This window comes from Pseudorca crassidens, chromosome 1, assembly GCF_039906515.1.
Source record: "Pseudorca crassidens isolate mPseCra1 chromosome 1, mPseCra1.hap1, whole genome shotgun sequence".
NCBI lineage: Eukaryota > Metazoa > Chordata > Mammalia > Artiodactyla > Delphinidae > Pseudorca > Pseudorca crassidens.
Genome location: NC_090296.1, coordinates 101419853 through 101441499, shown reverse-complemented (window position 1 = coordinate 101441499; position 21647 = coordinate 101419853). Strand labels below are relative to the sequence as shown.

The following is a 21647-nucleotide window of genomic DNA, read 5'->3' as shown; positions in this document are numbered from 1 at the left end:
CTAGGATTTTTTTTTAATTTATTTAATTTATTTTTTGGCTGCGTTGGGTCTTTGCTGCCGTGCGCAGGCTATCTCTAGTTGCGGCGAGCCAGTGCTACTCTTCGTTGCAGTGTGCAGGCTTCTCATTGCGGTGGCTTCTCTTTGTTGGCGAGCATGGGCTCTAGGCGCACAGGTTTCAGTAGTTGTGGTACGCAGGCTCAGTAGTTGTGGCTCACGGGCTCTAGAGCGCAGGCTCAGTAGTTGTGGCCCACGGGCTTAGTTGCTCCGCCCCATGTGGGATCTTCCCAGACCAGGGCTCGAACCCATGTCCCCTGCATTGGCAGGCAGATTCCCAACCACTGTGCCACCAGGGAAGTCCTCCTGCTAGGATTTTGATTCCAGTTGTATTAGGCTTATATATTAATTGGGGTACAATTGACACCTGTACAATGTTAAATATTCCCATCCATGAGAATAGCACGTTTCCCCATTTATTCGGGCCTTCTTTTATACCCTTGAAGAGAAATTCAAACACTTTCTCCACAAAGGCCAAGTGCATTTTTGTTAGTGGACACTTTATAGTTTCGTTTATATTTCAAATATCTTATTTTCTAACCAGTTTTTGCTCATACAAAGGAAACTTATTCACTTTAAAATCTGATTTTGAATATAGCCACTTGGCTGAACTCTTTAACAAGTTCTAGTGGCTGATTCTCTTGGATTTTCTATGCAAATGGTTATATCCTCTGCTCTTTCCAATAAGCACGTTGAGACCCTTATAAGGGAGCTAAAACTTGGGTCGGGAACTCCTCGAAACACACCTGCTTCCTCCCTCGAGAGCCAGCGAATCCCGTGACTCGCGGGCTCTTGACTGAGCGCTCGGCCCCCGCCAGGTGGACCCACTTGGCCGCGGGCACCCGCCCGGAGGAGGGGCGCCGCGCCCGCAGCCCCCGCCCCGCCAATCACAGGGAGGCCTCGCCACGGGCCGGGAATGACCAATCCGCGACTTCTCTCCTCCGGGGCCGCCAACGCTCTGCAAAGTTAGTCGGCTTCTGGGAAACTTCCGCAAGATGGCCCAGCGCTGATTTGCGGGACCCGCAGCGACGGTTACCTGCCCCGAGGCCACAGAGCCGCCGGCCCAGCCCCCGAGCCTTGCACCTCCGCAGCCCTCGAGCTGTCCTCTCGCGCCCATGGCGGTGGCCGAGCTGTACACGCAGGTAGGCAGGGTGGCCCGACCTAAGGGAAGGAGCGCGGGAGGGAAGCGGCCGGGCGCTAGTGCTGACTGTACCTGGCGCCCGGGCCACACCTGTGCACCTGGCGCGCTCGCCGCGGGGAGGGGCCGCGGAGACAATGGGAGTCCGGGGAGCGTCGTACCCCCCGCCCCGCCGAGAGCTCGGGTCCCTGTCGGTGGGGATGGCGCCCCCGGGAGCCTGGCTCCCCTCGGGATGGGAAGACCGAGTGCTAGGGGCTGCTTCTCCGGCCAGACCCGAGCTTCCCGGTGTCCAGGAGTTGCGGGTCCGTCCCTTCTCCCGCGCCACAGAGGGAATCAGACTTGCCCACGGAAACTCAGACACGGGCGAAGAATAGTCTGTAATCTTACCCCTTCAACAACTCGGCACAGAAGCTCGGACCGCAGTATTCAGGATGCTTTCTAGAATTCCCGGGTCTTCAAAATACCTGCACGTGCACTTAAGTTCATCTGGTGCCTGAAGCTGCGGGTGCTTGGGAGTGTGGCCCAGGCCTTACCCGTAGTAGAAGTTGAGGGCTCCTGGGAATCCAGGGATCCTGCCACTGTAGTCACAGGCTCTCTACTCACATTTATAAGGTGCTTTACAGCTTATAAAAATACCTTTCACGTACACCCCAAGTCCGGGAATCACTCTAGAGCATTCCTCTGAAACCTCCTCTTCCCGCAAACGAGGGCTCCCCCCCTTCGCTGGGAAGGCCAGGATTCCCACATGGTGCCCAGAACCTTCTGAGATGAGCTTGGTTAATTATTTGGATAAAAAGTGTGAAAGTGGGGCTTCCCTGGTGGCGCAGTGGTTGAGAGTCCGCCTGCCGATGCAGGGGACACGGGTTCGTGCCCCGGTCCGGGAAGATCCCACATGCCGCGGAGCGGCTGGGTCCGTGAGCCATGGCCTCTGAGCCTGCGCGGCCGGAGCCTGTGCTTCGCAACGGGAGAGGCCACAACAGTCAGAGGCCCGTGTACCGCAAAAAAAAAAAAAAAAAAAAAAAGTGTGAAAGTGTTGGAAAAAATCCACTCGAATAGCCATAAAGCCAGATACTCCTGTACCCCAGTGGGGGAAATATATGGTACCCAGTATTCAGATAGATGAGACTAGAATTCATCCACTTCCCCTGACAAGTGCACTAGCTTTATAATAAAGAGACACTTTTGCTGTAGATATAAACCATGGCTGTAAGTAATTTGTTTCAATGGTTTAAGTAAGCATTTTTTCTTCTACTTTGTTTAATTAGTTAACAGTACACATACAAACTAACCAAACAGTATTTCCCCCTCTATTAACTAGAGTTCTAAATGGCAGTGGTAGAATAGTTTTACCAGTGAGAATGTGAGACATCAAATATCCAGCAGTGCTTCTTAGATCTTCAGCTTACTGGAGCTAAAAAAAAATTCTTGAAAAGAGCCAGAAGAAGCCTTGATGGCCATCTCTACCCACTTTGTGTCCAAGTAAGCACCTGTGTCCAGGCACCTCCCTTCCCAGTGGTCGATCAGCCTCCACTTTGTCAGTTCCAGAGGTGGGAAGCTCCCCCATTTGTGTAGCTACCTGTTTAGGTTTTAGGGAACTTCTTTGTTAAAGAGTTCTTCCTTAAACTGACACAAAAATCTTAAGCTCTCTCCCTTGCTTCCCTACCACTCCCTCCCACACTCCCGAGTCTGCAGATCTAGCCATTAGTCTAAGTCAAAGTTTGGGACGGGGGAACCTTGGCCACAGTGAACCCACAGGAGTGTTCTGTTTCCCTGCACAATCTTAGCCACATAATGTTTTAAAACAACCTGAAACCCATTGCTGCACTCAGAGGCAAGTAGTCACCCTGTAGCAGGGTGATGGGTGGGCTGTCCATTCAGGGATCCGTGTGTGGCAGCCAGTTCCTGTGTGACATCCAGACCCACCCTATGATCTGCCCGCTGCCCCACTCACCCACTTTACACTGCTGTTACCTGCCTGGCCCCTGACTAATTTCCCTTCCTGCATTGAAGACAGGCATATTATCTCCCATAAAACATTTGTTTAGCACTTTTTATATATAAAACGTTATGCTTGGGGAAGGTTGGAAAAAGAGAATGTAAATGATTAGTCTTGCCTCAGGGAGTTTTCTGATGAGTGAGAAATGAGAAATGTCAAGTAATTCAATCTGCTGAGGCCTGGAAGGCATGGAGGAGCCTGCTGGGGGATGGGGCTTAGCAGGGGAGAGTCGTGGCAGCCAAAGAGTTAGGTCAGGGCTTTATATTCCGTTGAAGATTTTGAATGGGGATGACAGGATCCAGGGTGGTGTAAGTCAGATATGCCAGCGGTGACCATGAGACGCTGTGCCCATGGGAGAGAGGCTGGAGCCAGGTAGCTGAATTCTCAGGTCATCCTAAGTGCATGGGGAAAAAAATTAGGGCTGCAGTGTTAGACATGGAGCATGGAAGGAGCTCGCAGAGAGCATGGAGAGGTAGGTGAGAATGGGAGACGGCACTGGGGCGTGTGAGGAGGAGGGATGACCCAAGGCTGACATGAGGTTAGAGTCTGAAAGATCGAAGCAGGGTGGTGCTGTTGACACAGGGACTTCAGGAGGAGGAGACGTTAGGGAAGTCATGAGGCAAGGTTTGTACCTGCGGGGGTTGGTGTGGGGAAGGGGCCTCCAAGGGAGAGTGCCCTGGGTGGTTGGAGGTTGGTATAGAAGATGGGCCAGGAGTTTTCCCCATAGGTGGTGATTGAAGCCCAGGCATGAGGGCCTCATCAAGGGAGAGAAGAGGGCTAAGACAGGACACTGGGGATGCATCTGTTCAGGGAGGAAAGGAGGCAGAGGGGCCGCAGATGGAGCCGTCACAGGGAGGGGGACACGGGAGGCCTGGCACGGGAACCACAGGAAGAGAGGTTCTGAGAAAGGGGACACTCCGGAGGAAGTGTGTTGAGAGTAGTTGCTGCCAGTTGAAGTGTGAAACGACCCACCTCTTTTCAAAAGCTCTTTGGCAGCGTGCCTTAGAAACGTTCAGAGCATTTGCTGCTGTTAAGCAGTGCCACTGTTTGAAATCTCTCTGAGAAAAACCGGTCCGGCCATCCTCTAATTGAGCCCCTCTGGAGGCCCCTGCCACTTTCAGACTCACTGACCAGCCGCAAGGCCCCGCCGCTCTATCTTCCCCCGCTGCCTGCCAGCTCCTACCTTGGCTCACCCTCTGCCCAACTTCTTGCCATCCTGCAGTGCATTCCTGCAGTGTCACCACTCTATGTTTGTTCTGCTCACCGGTGCCTGCACCTTTCAGATTCAATGTGAGCAGCGCCTCTTCTTCTTTCCTATTTTTTTAATCAAAGTATAGTTGATTTACAATATTGCGTCAGTTTCAGGTATACAGCAAAGTTATTCATATTATTTTCCATGATAGGTTAATACAAGGTATTGAATATAGTTCCCTCTGTTATACAGTAAATCCTTTTTGCTTGTCTATCTTATGTATAGTAGTTTGTATCTGTTAATCCCATACTCTTAGTTTATCTCTCCCTCCTCCGCTCCTTTCCCCCTTTGTAACCATAAGTTTGTTTACTATGTGAGTCTATTTCTGTTTTGTATATAGATTCATTTGTATTATTTTTTATATTCTACATATAAATGATATATAATATTTGTCTTTCTCTGACTTACTATGATAATCTCTAGGTCCATCCATGTTGCTGCAAATGGCAATATTTCATTCTTTTTTACTGCTGAGTAATATCTGTATCTATATATACACAGTCCATTTTGTGTGAGATATATATATATATATCTCTCACATCTTCTTAAACCAGTCGTTTGTTGATGGGCACTTTCCATGTCTTGGCTATTGTAACTAGTGCTGCTATGAACATTGGGGTACCTGTATCTTTTCAAATTAGAGTTTTCATCTTTTCTGGATATATGCCCAGGAGTGGGATTGCTGGATCATACGGTAGCTCTAAGGAACCTCCATACTGTTTTCCATAGTGGCTGCGTCAGTTTACATTCCCACCAACAGTGTAGGAGGGTTTTTTCCTCCACACCCTCTCCAGCACTTATTAGCTGTAGACTATTTTCTTTTAATGAATAAATTTGTTTATTTATTTATTTTTGGCTGCGTTGGGTCTTTGTTGCTGCACGCGGTCTTTCTCTAGTTGTGGCGAGAGGGGGCTACTCTTCCTTGTTGTGCGTGGGCTTCTCACTGCAGTGGCTTCTCTTGTTGTGGAGCACGGGCTCTAGGCATGTGGGCTTCAGCAGTTGTGGAGTATGGCCTTAGTTGCTCCGCAGCATGTGGAATCTTCCCGGACCAGGGCTTGAACCCATGTCCCCTGCGTTGGCAGGTGGATTCTTAAACACTGTGCCACCAGGGAAGTCCCAGTTGTAGACTTTGAGATGACGGGCATTCTGGTCAGTATGAGGTGATACCTCGTTATGGTTTTGATTTGCATTTCTCAATTAATTAATAATTATTAATTAATTGCTAGTCATTAGCAATGTCGAGCATCTTTTCATGTGCCCATTGGCCATCGGTTTTTCTTCTTTGGAGAAATGTCTGTTGAGGTCTTCTGCCCATTTTTTGATTGGGTTGTTTGTTTTATATTGAGTTGTGTGAGCTGTTTGTGTATTTTAGATATTAACCCCTTGTCAGTCACATTGTTGAGCAGTGCCTCTTCTGAGAAATCTTTGCAGCCAGCCCCTCCATCCAGGCACTTTTCATGATGACTTGTAACAGCTCCTTAACTCTGTCTCCCCTATTGACCAAGGGTTTCTAGAGAACAGGGAGCAGTAGAGACTCAGTAAATGTTTGATGTGTGCATGCATGAATGAATGAGTTTTTTTGCTTTCAGAAAGAGCTATGGTCATGACGATGATGATGTTGATGATAGTTACTTTTATCTTATAGTCATTGAGTACTTCTTATGTGCCAGATGCCATCCTCAGAACTCTGTGAACTTTATCCGCAGAACGTCTTTCATCTAATCTGAATAAACAATGCCATGTGTTAGTTATTGCTATTCCATTTTTACAGATGGCTCAGGTTAAGTAAGTTGCCTAAGGTTACATAGAAGCGATGAGCTAGGATTAAAACCTATCTTCTTGATACCTCCTACTCTCACCACCTTATTCAACGACCTTATCATCTTCCTTCACTTCAAGGGATCTGACCTTTCCCCCAACACACAGGGGATTTTTGGAAAGTCCATTCATTTCATAGCTGCCTCCTCCGACATCTGGTTATTTATCAGATTATTCCTTCTAATAACTAAAATGGAACCAACCCCAATGTCCAGGAAGAGGGCTAGAGTTACATGAATTATAGATAGAAGAATAGAATAGTATAAAGCCATAAAAAATCCTACTGTGAAGAGTTCATAACAACATGGGAAAATGTTTATGTTACGTGGAAAATGACGGCACAAAAATGCATCTGCTCTGTGATCATAAACATATAAAATATGCAAAGTAAGAAGACCATGTGTATCAATAACAATTCAGCAGTCAGTTCTATAGCTGCAGAGAAGTCAAGGAGGATGAAGGCTGAGGAAGTGTCATGGGATTTGGCCACCAGGAAGTCCTTGGCATTGCTTCTCTTTTAGTAGAACCGTGCGGGAGAGAGGGGACAGCTGGGCATGGTCACAGGCTGAAGGGATGGAACTGGGGGAGGAATGGAATCTGAAGATTTAAGAAAGGCACCAGGCATGGAATAGCTTCAGAAGGTAATGGTGGACCTGAGGCTGGGTGGCAGGAGTTGAAAGACATGGAGCTCTTTAGAATGAGCTGTGGGCAGGACTGAGAGCTTGAGGAGAGTGATGATACCACCAACTTTTCCTCTTAACAGCATCATTCCAGACCCTTCACCATCAAGGCCACCACCCTCTGGGTGAATTTCAGTTCCTTGTGCCCATCTTTGTGGCACTATTCTCTAGATCTGGTCTGCTCAGCCAGAGTACCGTGGAACTCGTGGAGCTGCAGCCTCCTGTGAGCGGCCCTCAGTGCAGGCGAGCATTAAGTCAGTGTTCTGTTTGTTTTAAGCAGAGCTGCTACATGCTGCCCCTGGAATGCACATGCACGGTGGCTGGGGCTAAGTCTTGGTTCTGCTAACTGGATGACATTGAGCAAGTTACTTAATTTCTCTTGAGTTTCCACACCCGTAGAATGGATTTAAGTCTTACCAGTCATTGTAAGGATTAAATTACCTGTGTAAAATCCTTAGCACAATATCTGACACATAAGGCTTAATAAAAGTTAGTTGTTTTTTATATTGATGCTATTGTAATACAGTTAATTTTTGGTACCTAACTATTGGACTTCACATTTATTCCTTTTAAATTTTCCATCTTGTTGTTTAGTGTTTAATGTTCTGCAGCTTGTCAAAACCTTTTTGAAGCTTTTAAAAAACCTTTTTGTATCTTGATCATCTTTAGCTGATCATTTTATCTGCATATTTGATACACATGTGTTCTGGTTTTTTATCTAAGATACTGGTGAAAGTGATGAATGGAGGGTGAGGCGGTAGAGCTGTATAGCATGCCTCTAAAGACCTTTCTAATTAACCAGAACTCAGGTTTTAGCCACAGATTCACAAATCATATTATCTTTCACCCATCTCTTTCTCTTCCTTGTGCTTGAGGAACTCACAAGACATCTTCACAGAAATTCTGTGGAAACTCCGATATGCAAGGTCAAGAGAAATGCAGTCCAGGGCCTCTGTCTAAAATAAGGTCAAAGCTCAGTTTAATAACTTTCCATTTAGCTATTCTAAGCAGCTTTTAGATTTCTATATGACATTAACCACCCTGGAAAATTAGGTTTTTCTATTGTATTATATACGGATAGTTCAAAAGAGTAAAAAAGGGACATAAAGACTAAAATACCAAGTTTATTGGTGCAGACTACTTGGAATTTGAGTTTTTGTTCAGTAGATGTTTTTATGGAGTGCTAGCCGTGGGGAAATCGTTGTATTGAGTTCCAGGGCACAAAGACAAAGCTCTTGAAGCTCACATGCCAGTGGGGGAGATGGGAAGCTACCTGAAAGCTGGGGAGGGAGCAGAGAGCGCTGAAGAGGAAGCATCCAGTCCTGCCTCGGGGCAGGGAGGGTGGTGGGGAAAGTACCGCAGGTGGGAATCCTGAGCTGACTCTTGACTGCTCAGAGCAGTTTGCTCACAGATGGGGAGAGGAGGGATGGCACTGGGGGTGGAAGGAACAGAAGTGCAGAGCAGAGAGCCAGGAAGAGCTTGGCATGTTCTAGAAACTGCTGGTGGTTTGGGTGGCAGCAGGGCAGAGGACGGATTGAAAAGAAGGTGAGGCCTGAGTAGGAAAACTGGCCAGGACCGTGGTTCCCAGGCCTGGATGTTCATCAGAATCCATCAGGGGGAACTTTCATCTTGCTGGGCCCCACCCACGGGAATTCTGATTCAGGTGTGGGTAAAGGAATCTGTCTCTCCACGGAAACTGGTACTCAGCCTGGTTGAGGAAGCACTCTGCAGGTTGCGGTACCCATCAAGAGAAGATTGGTGGGCGCAGCATAGGGGGAGCTGATGGATGGCCATGGCATTGCGGGTGGATGGGGCAGACAGGTGAGACCTGTTTACGTATAGGCGTCCTAGCACCTGATAACCATTTGATTGTTGGGGGCTAAGGGAAGGAGGGAGAGGGTGTCCAGCGCTGTCCCAGGTTTCTGATGTGACGGGTAGGGGAACTGAGGAGGAAGATTGTGTGTGGGGCAGGCATAATGATCACTCAAGCTTGGGATTTGTGACTGTCAGAGGACATTTAGGGGCTGACGTCTGGGAGACAGTTGGAAATGTGGTCTAGACCCACTGAGAGATCTGGGCTGGAGGCCTCAGTGGTGCACAGGTGCCAGGGCAGTCGTGGAAGCTGCGGGAATGGGTGAAACTCTCCAGAAACAGCCCATCATGAGGAGAGGCCGGGAGGGATCTAGGGAGACACGGGAGGAGGCTGGGGAGCTGGGAAGGCCTGGAGGAATGAGTGAAGAGAAGAGAGGGAGCGTGGTGTCGCTGCCCTGGCCTGGCTGACGGAGAATGTGGAGACCCCCTTCCAGTCCAGAGAGTGGCTAGGAGAAAACCCCTGTCATCCCATACGCCATGTAAAGTCTCCAAGCCATTTCTGTGGCTGTTGCCGGTAGACCCCTCAAATAGGCGGGAGACATGAGAAGATGCCATTCTGGTTGTATCTGAGCATGTGGGGTGGGTGGGTTTGGCCTGTTCCTGAGGATGTGGCCCTTCCTCTTGAAGCCTTTGCCTCATTCCGGAGCCTTCCCGGACGTGGATGCACCCTGATCTCCCTCCACAGGGGAAGATTCCCAGGACAGGCGTGGGCGGCAGGCCTCGCTGCTCTCCTGGCCCTGCTGCAGGCAGCCCCCGGAGGGCTTGGCAAGTGACCTGAGTCAGGAGGCTCCTGCCCCACAGGAAGGAGCCACCCTGGGGAGGTCCTATGACCTCATGTCGTTTGTCCAGACACTGCAGTTAGCTCTCTCTCCGGTTTGAAGCATTGCCTTGTGGGTTGAGGAATGTGAGGCGGAAGGGAGGGACCGAATGGGTGTAACTGAGGTGGAACCAGGTAAACTTGGGCATGTTTACTTACCAGGCTGGGTCTCAGCTGCGGGGCCCTAAATGGCCGACAGCCTTGCCGGCAGAGGCATCAGGCCTGCCGGGGTGTGCGCAGCCTGGAGAATCCGGGGCTGAGGAAGCCATTTGTGTTCACGCCAGAAGAGAAGCAGACTTTTGGTTCCATACGTCCTAATGCATTTAAGGCTACTTTTAGCTGAAACAGACCAGCCTGTGCGCTCTCAAGTAGATGGCTGCAGTTGAGTGTTCAGGATTATTTTCAGAGCCAGACTCATTTAATTAACAAGTGGTTCAAAGAAGGAGTCCCAAGCTCTGGTTACGTGGAGTCCTGGCCTTTGAGATTCTCTGTGTGGTATTTGGTGAGTTATTGACCTCTCTGGGCTTGAGTTTGGGGATCAGGAAAACAAAGGCCTTGGGTTAGCTTAGTGACTCTCATCACTTCTCAGAGCCTCAGGTTTCCATGGAAGGGCCTGAGAGACCTCAGCTGCAGAACATGGTGGGCTACCACCATTTCATTTGAAGCAAGCTTTGAAAAGAACTTTGACAGCTTGGAGTAGACAATCTCCTGGGACCCTTTCAGCTATAAAATTCTGTAGTGGCCAATTCTTGATAAATGAGGTATTCCCAATTATCATAAAAATATTATCCTATAAAAAAGTATTAATGATTTCAGCTTTATGAGGTTCGCAATAAATACTTTCAGGAGCAGACCTGACATGGAAAATAGTCGTCCATGGCAACAAGTGTGTGTGGAGTTTGGGTGTGTGTGTCTGTGTGCTTGTGAGGCTTCTCTCCACCTATTTGCATGGGCGCGTGTCTCTGAGTGTGTGTCATTGCCCGCCAGGTCATTCTTCCATTTTCTCTCTCTTTCCCTTTCCCTCCCTCTGTCTCTCCCAAGTATCACTCATCCCGTGCCACATTTCAGCAAACTTCTGCTCTTAGCTAGCTGTCAAGAATTAAAGCAAACCCAAATAACTTAGGGAGTCGATTGATATTCAACCAATGATATACATATATTTTTTGTTTGATAAGTGAGGCAGCTTATATTAACTAGTAGTTTAATAAATGTGCTCCTCAACCAACTTTGTCCTAGTCTAGTCCTGACACCCCAAACTTTGTCTTATACTCATTCTTTATTTCCTTCAACATCTTATTATGAAAATTTAAAGTATACAAAAAAGTCGAAAAAATTCTACGGTGAGCATCTGTCCCACCACCTAGATTCTAGCATGACTATTTTACCATATTTGTTATATCCCATGTCTATCCATCTTTTTATACTTCAGTCCTCAGCCCATCTTATTTTTTGAAGCGTTTTAGGGTAATCGCATACATCAACACATGTCCTCCTAAATAGTAGTATGCGTATTGTTAAGAGTTCCATTGTTGTTTAGTTCTTTTTGTAAAATTTCCAGACAATGAAAGGTACAAACCTTAAGTGTGCGTTCTCTGAGGTTTGGAAAAGGGCTTAACACCTATGTAAGCCAGACCCCTTCAAGGTATAGAATGTTGCCATCGCCCCACAAGATTCCCTCCCCAGACCCTCCTACCCCCAGAGGCAGCTACTGTTCTGATTCTTTTCCCCACGTTGTATTTGTTTTACCTGTTCTAGTGCTTCATTTAAAGGACTCATACAGAATGTACTCGTTTGTGTACAGCTTCTTTAAATCAGCCTTTGGAGATTCATTCATGTTCTTGCTTGTATCAGTAGTTGATTCTTCTTATTGGTAAGTAGTATTCCATTGTATGAGTATACCACAGTTTTATGTTTTTTTAATTTACTCTCATGTTAGTGGACATAGAGTCTGTTTCTAGTTTTTAGCCATTATGAAGAAAGTTACTATGAACGTTCATGTACAAGTCTTTTTGTGAACATATATTTTGATATTTGCCTTTAAAGATGGCATATTCTGATTATAAAAGTAAAATATGCAAATTATAGAAAGTACATAAAACTATAAAGAAGAAAAGTAAAATGTCATAATTATTGCCCAGAATTTTTTTGTAACTGAAAACTCCTGAAGGTGCGATCTCTCAACCCAAGGGAAGATTTCCTCACAGTGGAAAGGCCCCAGCAGTCCACAAGCCACGTGTTCAGCTGGCTCATATCCAGGTCGTCATTTGGTCATGATGTTTGCCCTCTGAGCTGTTAAGAAGCAGATATTCACAAAGGGCAGTGTCTTGTTTGTGACTCTCCCCAGAGTCCAGGATGATGCCTGGTGCCAATTCAGTGCCCAGGAACTGTACTCAGAAGGATGGCAGGCACTTAGGCAAAATGCAGCGTTCTTGGGCTTCCCTGGTGGCGCAGTGGTTAAGAATCCGCCTGCCAATGCAGGGGACACGGGTTCAAGCCCTGGGCCGGGAAGATCCCACGTGCTGTGGAGCAACTATGCCTGTGCGCCACAACAAGAGAAGCCACCTCAATGAGAAGCCTGCACGCTGCAATGAAGAGTAGCCCCTGCTCGCTGCAACTAGAGAAATCCTGCGCGAAGACCCAACGCAGCCTAAATAAATAAGTGCAGCATTCTCTCCTAAAGGCACAAACATTCCCTGCTACAAGAGTTTACACACTCGACAATTACCTTCAGAAGGTCCATTTGTCCCATTGAGGGACAATGCCAGAGGACCAATATTCCTTTGGCCTGTGAATGTAAGGAGGTGGAAAGGAGATGCCACTGTAGGCACCAGCCTGAACTGGGTGCTCATGTCAGCTCTGCTTTTGGAGGACTTGGAGTCCCCAAGGCCACTTTTCTCTGGGAAATGAGGGTTAGACGCTGTATGGCTTCTTAGGCTTCATCTAGATCTGGGATCCCGAGCTATTAAGCCTTTGGATTCAGGAGCTTTCCTGGGTGCTACGTCATATCTCCATGTGAGTGCTTCCCAATTCTTGTTCCTTTTGGCCTGGTTATGTCCCAGGACATCAGGGTATCCTGTAGGGGTGCCCCCATTGATAGAAACCACCGATATGTGAGCAGAGAGTTGCAAATATACACATAATGCACTTGCAGCTCCAGGTTAAAGATTGGCTGAGTTAGTAGGAAGACCATGATGATTAAGAGGAGATGCCTTTCTTTCTTGGTAATCCAGCACTGTGCCAGACGCGTACATAAGAGATGCCCAGGTGTTTTTTGATTTAATTTTTTAGGTTTATTTATTTATATTTATTTATTTATTGGCTGCGTTGGGTCTTCGTCGCCGTGCACGGGCTTTCTCTAGTTGCAGCGAGCAGGGGCTACTCTTCGTTGCAGACTCCCTGAGTCTGGTTGTGGCACATGGGCTTAGTTGCTCCTCGGCATGTGGGATCTTCCCAGACCAGAGCTCGAACCCACGTCCCCTGCACTGGCAGGTGGATTCTTAAACATTGCGTCACCAGGAAAGTCCCAGGAGGTGCCCAGGTGTTGGATGGGTGGATGGATGGGATGAATGGATGGGTGAATGAATGAACGAAAGAGTGAATGAACAAACAAACAAATAGATGACCACAGGAGAATATGAAATGTGGGGTCTGGGTGAAAGCAAGAGTGGTCCGTGCATGATGCTGCAGCATGCATGCAGGGGAGAGAAGAATGACTCACGGGGCCCTGTGACAGCTGCAGTATAGAGAATGGCAGTCACTTTGTGTTTACCTCAAGCTGCATTCAGGTGCCCCTGGTGACTTCTGGAGAGTGAGCCTGCCCCCTTCCCAGTGTGTGAGTGTGAATATTAGATGTGTGTCTTGGTCGGCTTGAGCTGCCATGACAACACACCACAGACTGGGTGCTTAAACAACAGACGTTTATGTTCTCACAGTTCTGGAGTCAGGGCAGTCCAAGATCGAGGTGTTGGCAGGGTTGGTCTGGTGAGGGCTTCTCCCCTTGGGTGCAGACAGCTGTTTTCTCACTGAACTCCCATGGCCTTTCTTCTGTGCATGCAGGTGGAGAGAGAGTGTGCATGCAAGCTCCCTGGTATCTCTTCTTACAAGGACACTAATCTTATCGGATCGGGGCCTTATGACCTCATTTAACCTTAATTGCCTCTTAAAGACCTTATCTCCAAATGTATTCACATTGCGGGTTAGGGCTTCAACATAGGAATTTTGAGGGGATAATTCAGTACATAGCAATGTAGTTCTGCTTAAGGACTTGCACATCAGCACTGAGCCAGGTGGGACCTTGAGCTCGGGACTTCCACAGTCCCCACGGTGGGAATCGTTGGCTGCTGACCAGTGTGAAAAGACTGTGATAACACTGCTGTAACACTACTTCCACAGCATTTTGCAAAGTGCTGTCAGCTACTCAGTCCAATGTAACCTCCCAGCAAACCCTGAAGTATTGAGTAGGTATTGTTGTGCCCATTTTATAGATGAGAAAAATGAGCACAAGAAGTTAAGTGTCCGGCCCAGAGCCCCATAGTTCATCAGTGGTGAACCACATCCCTCTGCTCCAGCTCTTGTAGACAGTGCTCAGATCTTCCCATGAAGAGACTCACAGATTTCCTTTCCACTCCCCGGCTTTCCTTTTTCAATATGTATTTAAGAGGCTTTGGGAATTCTATTACCTGTGAAATGAAGCAGCTAGGCCTGGTGCATTGCAGATACACTAACGATTACCTCACAAGCAAACATTAGGTAAAAGTATTCCTAATGAATTTACTGACGTTCGTGGACAGAAAGAAATCTCCCTGAGTCTAATCATCTAACGATTTGTGTTTTGCTTTTAAAGTGCTGAAATTAAGCCTTTCTTATTCTGTTGGTCAGTACAACAGGGTTTGGATTCCTGATCCTGAAGAAGTTTGGAAGTCTGCCGAAATAGCAAAGGACTATAGAGTTGGTGCCAAAGTCCTGCGTCTCCTGCTGGAGGATGGAACGGTGAGGGTCCTCGATCATAACTACCATGATGTATAAAGGAGAAACTGTAGGGTGTGTGTGGGAGGGGAGCACCTTCGGCAGAGGGCACATGAGGGGGCACCTAACATGGCCAGCTGGTGCTGTGGATCCACCCGTGTGTTTGTACCCCTCCCCACCTCCCTGCCTCCACCCCCCACTACCCTAATGAAGACATAAAGTGCCCTGCGTCAGCTGGGCCTCTCTCTGGAATGAGATGCAGTGGACAGATCTGTGCTCTGTGCTGCTTTTCTGGGGATTCAGCAATGTTGGGAGAATGCTGAAAAATGATTACCATTTTGGTTTTATGGGTCTCAGCACAGAGACTGGGTGAAGATGAGAAACTTGGAGAGGAAGTAGTTTGAGCCCAAGACATAAACTGGTAGAGAAAAACATCAAGATGGGAAGAGGAAGAGATATAGAAGAAGGGAGATAGAAAACAGGAAGGGAGGTCTTCCCTGGTGGCGCAGTGGTTGAGAGTCCGCCTGCCAATGCAGGGGACGCGGGTTCGTGCCCTGGGCCGGGAAGATCCCACATGCCGCGGAGTGGCTGGGCCCGTGAGCCATGGCCGCTGAGCCTGCGCGTCCGGAGCCTGTGCTCCGCAACGGGAGAGACCGTAACGGTGAGAGGCCCGTGTACTGCAAAAAAAAAAAAAAAAAAACAGGAAGGGAGAGGGAGGTGTGGGAGAATGGAGAGTCAGTCTAAGGATGAATAGAAAGAGGTAAGAATTGGGACCTCCAGGAGGGAGTGTAACAGGGCAGTTGGAGGAGTGATGGGAGATGGGACAAGGGGACAGGAAGCCCAGCTGGGTAGGACATTATGAGGAAGCTCTGTGGTGCCAGTGTGGCAAGGGAGAGGCAAAGGATGACCAGGAGGTTGGGCAGTTGTCCCCATGGTAGAGCGTGCTCGTGAAGAGTTCCTCTCAAAGGCTGGTCATGGCTTTCGATTACCAGTTTCTACAGATTTTATCTCCGCTTTAAGTTTCCATGATGAGTCGTCCTTTCCCCCCATAGCTGTAATGACATCCCACTGGATCCATAGCTAGGCTGACCTTAGGTTTTTAGAATCAAGTATCTGGATGCAGAATTGGACAAAGGATTCATGATCCATCTGGATGTCAGAGTTAGTCCTGGGAATTTCACATGAATATTAAAATGCTGGAATTTCCAAGGCATGGAAATGGTCTCTGCAGAGACAGGACATATTACTGCCAATCAGACTGTCCTGGATTTGGAGTCATCTCCTCAGATCCTGGGAAGGGAGATAAACATAGCAGTTAAGAGCACATCCTCTAGAATCAGACTATCTGAGTTCAAATCCTTCCCAGTCTGTGGCAGACTATCTGGGTTCAGATCCCACTAAGTCTGTGACAGTGAGCCCCTCGGCTTCCTCACATGTCAGATGGAGTTAGTAACAGCATATCACAGGGCGGCTGAAGATCAGATGAGATAATCCCTGGAGGCGTGTGTAAATGCAAGGAGGGGAGGCAGAGGAGCTGCTATTTCCATTTAGCCTCTCCCTTCCCATCAGAAACTCCTTGGGGGCATTTGTTGAGTATCTCCAGTGCAGTCAAGGTTCTGATTAGGGACCAGATGGCTTTGGGGAGAAAAATCTCAGGGCAGCAGCTGCAGTGGCAGTTTGCTGCTTTAGTAATATGAGCAGGGCTTCTGGAGGCGACATTCCTGGCCCTGAATGAGCTGCTCAGAGGAGGAGGGGGAGAGGCAGGTAAGATGGCAGGTGGCCAGGCTGCCTTTTTTTTTTTTTTAACATCTTTATGGGAGTATAATTGCTTTACAATGGTGTGTTAGTTTCTGTTGTATAACAAAGTGAATCAGCTATACATATACATATGTCCCCATATCTCTTCCCTCTTGCATCTCCCTCACTCCCACCCTCCCTATCGCACCCCTCTAGGTGGTCACAAAGCACCGAGCTGATCTCCCTGTGCTATGTGGCTTCTTCTCACTATTTTACATTTGGTAGTGTATATATGTCCATGCCACTCTCTCACTTCGTCCCAGCTTACCCTTCCCCCTCCCCGTGTCCTCAAGTCCATTCTCTCCATCTGCATCTTTATTCCTGTCCTGCCCCTAGGTTCTTCTGACCATTTTCTTTTCTTTTTTTGTTTTTAGATTCCATATATATGTGTTAGCATATGGTATTTGTTTTTCTCTTTCTGACTTACTTCACTCTGTATGACAGTCTCTATGTCCACCCACCTCACTACAAATAACTCAGTTTCATTCCTTTTTATGGCTGAGTAATATTCCATTGTATATATGTGCCACATCTTCTTTATCCATTCATCTCTTGCTTTTTACCTTAACCCTTTATCTATACCATGAAGGACAAAGCCTGCTTTATGTAAGAAAATATCACCTCTGTTTCCAGCTGTTGATCTCATGTTCTTCACATTCATATTTTCTCCCCTCCCCCAAAGACTGTCTGTTCTATTTGTCTTTCTCTCTCTCTCCTTCTGTTTCTTTCACACATAAGACACACACACACACACACACACACACACACACACACACAATGGCTGAACTGGAAAAGGAGGTTGTTGATTTAAAACATAATGGAGGGCTTCCCTGGTGGTGCAGTGGTTGAGAGTCCACCTGCCGATGCAGGGGACGCGGGTTCGTGCCCCGATCTGGGAAGATCCCACATGCCGCGGAGCGGCTGCGCCCGTGAGCCATGGCCGCTGAGCCTGTGTGTCTGGAGCCTGTGCTCCGCAGTGGGAGGGGCCACAACAGTGAGAGGCCCACGTACCACAAAAAAAACCCCGAAAAACTCAGGGTAAGTATAAATTATGTATGAGCAGCACTTTATCTTCTTCTCAAAAGTGTGTAGGTTAAAAATATCCTGCTTGGGGCAGGTTCATAAATATGATTGCATTGATAATGAGCAGGCAGCTGCTGTGAGGATCCATGCCCAGTTGTCCCGGATTGCCCTGAGCTGCTCTCCTTATGGAAAACAGTCCAACCAGCTAACAAACCAAACCCCTGTCAGTGTTGACCAGGCATCATGACGCAGGCTTCAGAGTCAGCCAGACCCATATGAACTGTGTGACCTTCAACAAGGAGCTTAACTTCTCTGAACCTGTCTCCTTAACTCTTAGTTAGGGATGTCATGCCCTCCTTAGAAAGCAATTTTGAGGATCAGATGAAAAACCAGTGCTGAGTCCTTGGTACAGGGCCTGCAGAGTGGGCTCTTGATAAGGGACAGCTGGGTCACTTTGTGCAGCTGGTCCAGGACCAGGTATGGAAAGGAAGGCAGCTTGGGCGGTGGAAGGGAAACAAGCCTGCTGGGTGTCCTTGCTGAAGTCACTTCCCCAAGCTGTGAAGTGAAAGTGAAGGAAGGTAGAACAGGTGGTAATAAGGTCCCTTAATGCTCTGACATCTGCAAGGCCCGCAAGGCATGCTGACCTTGCCTTCATTCTGCTCAGGCAGCTACTTTCGGAATATACATGGTGAAATCTAGCAGATGACAGGCCATCCTGGGCCAGTTACTCAGCCCAAGGCTGAGAATCATAGAAATAGGCAGCCCTGCAGCCCTTGGGAACACAGGTGGCTGCAGACAGGAGTCACCTGTATAGGGGGCCCTCTCACAGAGAGACCATCATCCCACGCAGGCTCCTTTAGACACTTCTCACCACCACGAAAGTCAACTTCCAACAGAGATACGGCAACCTTAGAGCTTCAAGGGACCTTAGATCATTGAGTCATTTTAGCAACAGAATCCTGTTTCCAAATGAAAACTTTCATGGCAGCAGCAGCTAAACCACATGCAAGTAGAGCCCCTGTGGTAGCATTGGGATGGGATGCCCAGGTCCCTGACCGTGTAACTTCCCTGCCACGCCTCATTGAGGCCTCTGTAGCTCTGAGGACCCCTGATGTGGTCCAGCCAGTCTTTTCACAGATGAGAGAAGGGAGGGCCAGAGAAGGTGAGTGACACACCCTAGGGCACACAGCCAATACCTTGATCACCTGGCTCCCAAAAGTCAGCCACGAAGATTATTTTCTCGTTGCTATACATAAATTTGTTTTTTTAGAGTGTCAGGGGTCACTCCAAAGTGGGGTAGTTAGGAAAGAGGACAGTGATTCAGCAGAAACACCAAAAAACTTTTACTTCCAGAACTTTAATTTCATCTTTGTCCACAGGAGCTGGATTATTCCGTTGATCCAGAATCTCTGCCTCCACTTCGGAATCCTGACATCCTCGTGGGTGAGAATGACCTCACGGCCCTCAGCTATCTCCACGAGCCCGCTGTGCTCCACAATCTCAGAGTCCGCTTTGCAGAATCCAAACTCATTTACACCTACAGTGGTAAGGAGAGCAATTCTAGGAGCGCAGGAATGAAACTTAATGCTCGTTGTCTAGAGCATCCCGATTATGTTTTATATTATGTTTATATTAGAAATGTTGACTCTGTCAAAACGTGTAATCACACCTAAAAATTTGCCCAGGTTTCTATCTAAAAGGTACACACATCTGATCTCAGAGTTTGTTAGAAAACGAAGTATCTAGGTGGGGAGAGTCTTCAACAAAAACTAAGATTGGACTACCAAGAAAAATATATGTGGTTAAAGCTTGTGTGTGAGTTTCTCGTTGGATGTGATAAGTTTATTATTTTGGGCAGTGATATTATCATTATGTTTACACTGAGAATTGTAAGAGCCTCTCAGTTTTAGGGCATTGCCATCTGTCATCTCATCTAACCTTCAGAGTAGCCTAGAAATGTAGGTGACCTCGGCAGGGAACTGAGATTCGGAGCATTAAGTGACCTGCCCAAAGTCACACAGGAGATTTAATAAGTGACAGAGCTGCGGTTTCTCAAAAGAACTTGGAGAAAGAGGTGACACTAAGAATCCCATCACTGCGTCTGACATCTTTCCTCAGGAATCATCCTGGTGGCCATGAATCCTTACAAGCAGCTGCCGATATATGGAGATGCCATCATCCACGCCTACAGCGGGCAGAACATGGGCGATATGGACCCGCACATATTTGCTGTGGCAGAAGAGGCATACAAGCAGATGGCCAGGTAGCCTCCCGCCAGGCGGGGCTTCCTCTTGCTCTCCCAGTGCTCCTGCATTTGCTGGGCCTTCGCAGTGGAAGGGAGACATCTGGCCGGGTCTCATTAAAAGTGACCATCAGTCAGACCGGTGGGGGTGCTTGGTAGAGCAGACTGACTGTACCAAGTAGCAAATGACGGTTTGCTATGTAACTGTCTAAACCAAGTTTCCTGGTTTTGCCCCTTCTAGGTAGTCAAGTCAGTCCTACCAATCTGGGAATAGCCCATGCTTTTCTTGCCGTGTGTTTGGTTGGAAGAAAATTGATTTATTCTTCACTGTGAGATGCTTAAGCATTTTTACCCATCCATGGCAGCAGACTCTAATGATAGATGAGCACAGGTTTTAGCTGTAGGAGGTTGGGTGTTTTATTCTGATTTTGCCACTTGTTTTTTGTAGGGCCTGTGAAGTTATTGTTTTGCTAGCAAACAAGGAGGCTTTTATGAAAAGCCTCCTGTGGACCAGGCACTGTGCACACACTCTCACACATCATCTTGAGTGCCCTCACAAGAGCGTGTGATGAGGATGCCTGAGCAGTAGTCAGACGACTGAGATGTGAAGCCATCCACCCAAGGTCACCCAGCGAGAGAAAGGCAGAGCTGGGATTTGTGCTCAGATTTCTAGACTCCACGTGTAATTTCTTTTCCCCGTAACTATCCTATTTTGGCTTCAACATCCTGACCTGTAAAAGGATCTTTGTAGATCCTTACAGTTTGCAAAAGAACTTTCACAGACAGTGGTCTCCTTTGAGTCTTAGAACACATCTGTGAAGTCTGTTGAACCGCCATCATGCCCTTATTTCACAGATAAAACCTGAGACACAGGACCTGGGTCTGCTACATTTACTTCATAACCCTGGGCACAGCCCTGATCTCCCTCAGCTTCAGGATCCTCATCTGTGAGCTAGCTGCTCAGAGAGCACCCATTCCAAGCTCTGCTGCTGATAACCAGGAAAAAATAATGGTGGCTTATACAAGGTAGAAATGCATGATTCTCTCCTGCAGAGAAGTCTGATGGGCAGTCCAGGGCTAGCACACCACCTCTACCAAGTCATCAAGGATCAGTGCCTTCCAGCTTCCCAATCCTTGGAGCGGGATCCTTGGCTTCAGGGCCAAGCAAGTACTCAGCCTTCTTTCTCTCTTTTCTAGGCTATAGAGTGTCCCAGGGGAAGGGTGTGCCCCTCCTGGTTAAGGAGCCCTCCCAGAAACCCCCACAGAGCACTTCTGCTCACAGCTTATTGGTCAGGTGCTACTCACATGACCATGCCTAGCCACAGGGGAGGCTGGGATATGTAGTCTTTCATATACGCAGCAACATGTCCACTAAGAATTGGGGCCTAGTCCCTAAGAAGCAGGGGAGGATGAATGTTGGGTAGAGAATTACTGATTAAAAGCCAGTAACCTGGGACACCCGAACCCCACGTCCTCAGTCTCAGCAGGTGCCCTCCATGCCTCGATGCACCTGTCAGCCCACAGCAGAGTGTGTGACTCCCTCTCTTTTGTATACACATCAGAGGCTGGGAGGCGAGCCAGGCTCAGAGGACACCAGCTGGACCCGAACCTGCCGTCCCTACTCTGGTGCTGTGACGAATGATGTAAAAGTCTCCCCCCTTTCCTAAGCCCTGCGGGTAGTGTGGAGGCTCATGAGTAGAGGGCAGCCAAGCCCGATGGTACCAGAAAATGAAAGATCCTGGAGGTTCCAAAAAATTTTGCCAGTTACCTTGGCTTCTGCCACAGCAAGGTTCTTTCCAGTGCGAAAACACCCGTGGTTCTGGGATTTACCCTGGCCCCTGCAGGTCTCCAGGGCATCTGCAAGATTAGAGTCTGTGTGGCTCAGAGCCTGACAGGCCAGGACTGCTCCTGGGTGTCAGTAGCATGAGCTCGTTAGAGCTGCAGGACTGAGCCAGGTTCAAGCTTGAAGAGCCAGTTTCCTCTGGAGGTCTGT

The 21647-nt window shown here is 48.0% G+C and overlaps 1 protein-coding gene across 1 annotated transcript in view; it reads left to right on the top strand.

The window, feature by feature from the left end:
• The first annotated feature begins 1017 nt into the window (after positions 1-1017).
• Positions 1018-21647, top strand: part of MYO5C (myosin VC) — a 118120-nt gene continuing 97490 nt past the window's right edge. Inside the window, exons 1-4 of the mRNA XM_067747322.1 lie at positions 1018-1196; positions 14506-14616; positions 18792-18957; positions 19531-19675. Coding sequence (XP_067603423.1) covers positions 1170-1196; positions 14506-14616; positions 18792-18957; positions 19531-19675 — 449 coding nt within the window. The 5' untranslated portion in view covers positions 1018-1169. The remainder of the gene's footprint in view (positions 1197-14505; positions 14617-18791; positions 18958-19530; positions 19676-21647) is intronic.